General features: G+C 48.5%; 1 protein-coding gene across 1 annotated transcript in view; it reads left to right on the top strand.

Moving 5' to 3' along the window:
• Positions 1-588: 588 nt before the first annotated feature.
• POLI (polymerase (DNA directed) iota) overlaps positions 589-5,719 on the top strand; it is a gene marked incomplete at its 5' end in the record, with an annotated part of 9,712 nt that continues 4,581 nt past the window's right edge. Inside the window, 6 exons of the mRNA XM_010158574.1 lie at positions 589-714; positions 1,412-1,576; positions 2,803-2,955; positions 3,960-4,196; positions 4,828-5,006; positions 5,295-5,386. Of these exons, the coding sequence (XP_010156876.1) occupies positions 589-714; positions 1,412-1,576; positions 2,803-2,955; positions 3,960-4,196; positions 4,828-5,006; positions 5,295-5,386 (952 nt within the window). The remainder of the gene's footprint in view (positions 715-1,411; positions 1,577-2,802; positions 2,956-3,959; positions 4,197-4,827; positions 5,007-5,294; positions 5,387-5,719) is intronic.

Raw genomic sequence — 5,719 nt, 5'->3', positions numbered from 1 at the left:
GGGCTCGGTGGGCACCGAAAACACCGCCCCCAGAACAGGGCGTAGAGGCCAGGGTTCCATTTGCACTATATCATTACCCCCACTGGGGTTATTTTCAGCTAGAGAAATAAAAGCCCTTTTTTGTATTTTTTTTTCTGCATTTTTCTTTATCTTGGGCTTGTTTCCAAGGCAAGAGTTTGGCACTCGTTGGATGCCGATTTGCCGTCCTTGTTGGACACCCCTGGGAAAGGCAGGTATCCCGTAGAGCTACCCTGGCGGAGTTAAAGGCGTTAATTCACAGAAATCCATTAAAAAGTTTCAGTGTTCCAGTGTGAAAGGATATTGTATCAAAAAAGCGATGTTCTGAAATGCTGTAGTGAAAAGCTAATGCGACCGACCCCCCGAAATCGGGAGTGTTAGTAGTAACCTGGGTTGACGCTCACAAGTAATCCTGGAATTAATGCGGTGCTAGAATTAGTATAAAACATGTAAATTTTATATTCTTCCTGTAATACCTGTTTATTAGGATGGATTAATTTTTTTTTTAAATGTTGCATCACGTGTAAGGCAGCCACTAATTTCTAATCTGTCCGTTCGCTCTCCTTGCAGCAGGCCACAGCAGCTCTGCGTCGGCGGGCCGCGCAGCGTGCAGAGTGATTGTGCACATTGACCTGGACTGCTTCTATGCACAAGTAGAAATGATCCGTAATCCAGAGTTAAGAGACAAGCCTTTAGGTACGAGTTCCTTTGCTGTTAATCTGGGGATTACGTGCATTCAGGCAAGAGGAGCCAAGGGCGTGCGCAGACTGAGGACATGCCTGTGCGGTGAGATACGCGCAGTCGCGCCGGAACTGCTGCCGCGTCCAGAGCGAGCAAGGTGCAGTCGAGACTCTGTGTAGCTGTGACCGCAAGATAATAAATCCTCTCGAGCACACCTACGGGCACTTGCAGACGTGTCTGAGCAGTTCTGGGGACTGAAGCTGGTTTGTAACGTACGTGGGCAGGGAGAGGGCTGAGCGCCGTGGATGAGCCGGAGCCTTCTGACACAGTCGTGCCTCAAGCTTTATTCCGTCCGGAAGTTAGGAATGCGCGCGAGGCAGTCCGTCGTGTCTACAGTCAGTGGAGAACGTACACCCTAAAGTAACTGTTACGTAAGGAACATTTTCATGGGTAAGATTGCCTGGAAAGGCCCAACATTAATATCACAATGGGAAGAAACATCTGTAACCTTTTAAAATGTTTTTACCGCCCCGTAATCTGACTCGGGAGATCTGTCCTTCTCATACAACTGTTGTGCTTGATTGCTCCGTGGTGCTGCGTTCTGGTCAAGGCGTATGCTCCGCAGGCTTCACGGTGGCACGAAAGTACCGCGGCTTTCTGTGAAGTACCAAGAAACCTAAACTTTAAAAAACAGCTGACCTTTTGTTTTCAGGCGTGCAGCAGAAATTCATCGTTGTTACCTGTAACTACGAAGCCAGAAAACTCGGAGTTAAGAAGCTGATGTCTGTCAGGGATGCTAAAGCGAAGTGTCCTCAGCTGATTCTGGTCAACGGAGAAGATCTAACCCCATACAGGGAAATGTCATACAAGGTTACAGGTATAAAACTAAGTTTTTCAGTAGAGGACAAACACTTTCTGTTAAACTCTGTGTGCACGTGCACGTGTGTGCAGTAGTATATGACATTCTTCTGCTGTAAAAGTTCCTGGCACGGGCCTCACACTGTGGCGATATTGCTCGCAGTGTCAGTATTTCGTAAAATAAGCCATTCGAGCTGGCTGCTGTGTGGGTCAGGCACTGCAAACGCATCGCACTGGTGTTAGGTGGGATCCGTGGAGGACCTTCGGGTGGGTGAGCTTCTCCAGCACCTCTTAATTAAATGATGCCCCAGCATTGCCACTGATCACTGCTTTCATCATTAGCAGTCTTAGCAGGTGACATAGTAGTAACTTAAAAGGGAAAGCCCGCCTAGCTGGGAAAGAGATTTCCTTGCAGAGGTAATCCTGGGATGCATTAGGAGGAGCGTGGCCAGCAGGTTGAGTGAGGCCTCCCCTGGAGTGCTGTGTCCAGTTCTGGGCTCCTCAGCTCAAGGACAAGGAGCTACTGGAGAGGGGCCAGCGCAGGGCCACGACGAGGATGAGGGGCCTGGAGCACCTTCCACATGAGGAAAGGCTGGGAGAGCTGGGGCTGTTCAGCTGGAGCAGAGGAGGCTGAGGGGGATCTTATCAATGCTTATCCATATCTAAAGGGGGGGTGTCAGGGGGATGGGGCCAAGCTCTTCCCAGTGGTGTCCAGTGACAGGACGAGGGGCAATGGCCATCAACTGGGAAACAGAAGGTTCAGCCTGACCATGAGGAAACCCTTCTTCCCTGTGAGGGTGACAGAGCCCTGGAACAGGCTGCCCAGAGAGGGGGTGGAGTCTCCTTCCCTGGAGACTTTCCAAAGCCCCTGGACTTGTTCCTGTGGGATCTACTCTAGGGGATCCTGCTCTGGCAGGGGGGGCTGGGCTAGATGGTCTCTAGAGGTCCCTTCCAACCCCTTCCATGTTATGACTCTTGAAGGACTACAGTTTCAAAAAGAAGTGAGCAAAGAAAGATTTGGGGAGAAGAAAAGCAGATGACAGAGGTAGTTGTGAGCTGAAGAAATATTCCTCTTCACTTTCTCTAAATAAGTGCCTTATTATTCTATCTGGAAGAGAACATGGCTTCTCTTCAAGCAAGCATCCCACCTGAATCCATGGGAAATCAGCTGTGGATTGATTCGGACTTAAATAACCCCCGTTACTAGCTGTGTGCGTGTTATCCTTTGGTTTCTTTCCCTCCTAGAGTTGTTGGTGGAGTTTTGTCCACTGGTGGAAAGGCTTGGATTCGATGAAAATTTTGTGGATATCACAGAGATTGTAGAGAAAAGGCTGAACCAGCTACATCACAGTGGATGTTCCAGAGCCTGTGTGTCCGGCCACGTGTACAACAACCAAGGCAAGTGAAACACCCCGGCTGCAACACGCGCTCCAGCGCCGGTGGAGTTCAGCACCGAGCATCTGCCTGCTTCTAAGGATTGTCCAGAGCGGGACGGTTGGGCACTTGTATTGCTCTGTGCTCGGTTGCTGCATTTCTGAGCGCATGTGTCGCAAACGTGACTCAGCGTCCCGATCCGATTGTGTAAAACGTGAATCTCTGTGGTAGGTGAGATGCCTGGTGATTTGGGAGGACAGATTTTCACTGTGCTACTTTTTTCAAAGTAGTTTTACAGTAGTAAGGCAGAGAATTTTATTTTAGCTTGAATGTTGTTGTCAGCTGGCAAACTGAGTGAGTTTTGTAACGAATAAACCCCAAAAAATGGAGTAAATTTTTGCCATGGTCATTAGGTCAGGAATAGACTTACTGAGACTGGAGTAGGTAAGGGAGCTGCTCCGTACGCCGTCCGACGTGAAGGCAGTAGCTGTGCCGTGAGACTCATGTCACGCTCTAGGAAGGAAAGCGGTTCGTTCTTTCCTGGGCTTTCAGCTGCTGCGATGGCTCCGAATACGGTTTGGAGAGAAAGGAAATGCCCCAGCAGCTCTTTTCCTCGTCTGGCACTTGCGTGCGGGTAACAAAAGCTTAGCTGCAAGGCAGCCCTATAAATCAGAGACTTGTGAACGTCTCCCTGGACTACAGTGCTACCAGATTCTGTGATATTAAACAGTTTCATTTGACATCTCTTGCTACACTTCATATTTAAAATAGTAAATTAGTATTTAAAATACTCCCTAAACATCACGCTCCCTGAACAGTACACCCCTGGTTTTGAGTCTCCCTTCACCAGTGTTTCTGGGAGACAGGAGCGAGGTTAAAGTTGGGTACAGAAGCCATGGCAATACCACTTGACCCATGAGACCACGCTTCGTGCTCCCGTCCTGCAACGTAAAATACGTCTCAATCTAGAGAGTTAGCTAACGAGGTGACTGTTTGCATACTGAACACGGCTTTCCTTTTCTCTGCAGCGATCAATTTGCATGATACAATGCACCTGAGACTCGTGATTGGGTCTCAGATTGCAGAAACGTTCAGGGGAGCCATATACGCGAGACTGGGCCTCACAGGCTGCGCAGGAGTGGCCTCTAACAAACTACTGTCTAAACTCGTATCGGGGACCTTCAAACCAAATCAGCAAACGCTGCTTCTGCCTGAAAGCTGTCAAGATCTAATACGCAGCCTGGATCACATCCAGAAGGTGCCTGGTAGGTATGGTGCTGTGAGCACCGATGGGGGGGCATGTTGACGTGAGAAGAATCACAGCTGAAATTACCTGAAAGCGTGGTTCTCGCAAGCCGGCAGCGGTGGGGTTGCGGGTGTGTGTATAGGATTCTTGCTTTTTCTCACAAGCTGTACGAGTTTTGCTTAGCCGGAGGAGTTTTCTTCATTTTTGGTTGTGACATAAATGCGTTGCAGCGCCTCACGAGATACCTTCAAAACCCCTACCACCCGTCGGTTCTTGCTGAAGCCCCAACACTGGTTGACAGTGGGTTTTAAATGCAAACTTGCTGACTGGAAACCTACTGGTAGTTACTCAAACAGTCTCTCGGAGCCTGATGGAGTGCTCTTGAGGAAGCACTTCTCCTAACTGTTCCACGCTGACACCATGCTGTTGGCCAGGAAGCACTGATGTAGGCTACAGACACAGCCAGACCTTTGCTTCGTCCCAGTATGGCTTTTCCAATAGCAGACTGGAATGGAAACCCGTCAGAAATGTTGCTGAAAAGCCTGCATTGCCGTAGTGAAAATAACATCAGTACTGCGTCGGTGGGCAGTTTTTACATACGTGTATAAGTTTTCACTTTTCTGTGTATTTTTCATATATGTTCTATTTAGGCATCGGCTACAAAACCTCCAAACGTCTTGAAATGCTGGGTGTTAGGAACGTGTGTGATCTCCAAGTGTTTCCACCTGCTGTGTTAGAGAAGGAACTAGGTGTTGCTATTGCGCAGCGTATCCAAAAACTCAGCTACGGAGAAGATGACTCCCCTGTGACTCCATCGGGCCCGCCTCAGGTACAAGGATTGTTCTCGAGTACTTTACACGGAGCAAAAAACCCGCTTTTGGTTTCATACAGCTTTGCTGGACCAACCAAAATGAACATTTCTCTGTGTATTCTCTAGTACAACTCCAATTAATGTATAATTCTCCTGAAATTCAGTTGAGCTCAGAGTGTCAAAGATATCTTGGAGTTAATCCTACACACTTAGTTGTGATGCTTTTTTTCCCTCTTCAGAATTTTGAAGTAAATACAAAATTGAAAGGACTAATGTGTGGTTTGTTGGTTTTGTTTTTTTTTTCAGACCTTCAGTGATGAAGATTCCTTTAAAAAATGTTCATCGGAAGTGGAAGTTAAAGAGAGAATTGAAGAGCTGCTCCCTAACCTACTTGACAGGTGACTGCCTTCGGTACCTCTTCCTGGTGACTGAACTTGTGACCTGAAGGGACTGGGAGCGTGTTAGCTTTGTCTCATACTCTGCATTTCCCAGGAAACACCACGTACAGGGACAGCAACTGCCTCTCCCACTTCCCCTTTGGTCTCTTTTCCCAGTTCATAAATTGTCCTGCTGTACTGCCCCATCTTCCTGCGCCCCCCCGGCTGGCTGCCAGCCCTCCCCTTCCCGTGCCGCCCTTCTGAGGAAGATCCCCGCGTTTTCCATTTCCTGATCTCTCTTTTGCTTTGGTTGTGCATCACAGTATTTAGGCGGCCTTCGCTAATCCCTGTGGA

The sequence above is a fragment of the Eurypyga helias genome, unplaced genomic scaffold, assembly GCF_000690775.1.
Source record: "Eurypyga helias isolate BGI_N326 unplaced genomic scaffold, ASM69077v1 scaffold36329, whole genome shotgun sequence".
NCBI lineage: Eukaryota > Metazoa > Chordata > Aves > Eurypygiformes > Eurypygidae > Eurypyga > Eurypyga helias.
The sequence above is the reverse complement of the archived record's forward strand: the minus strand, read 5'-3'. Positions and strand labels throughout refer to the sequence as shown.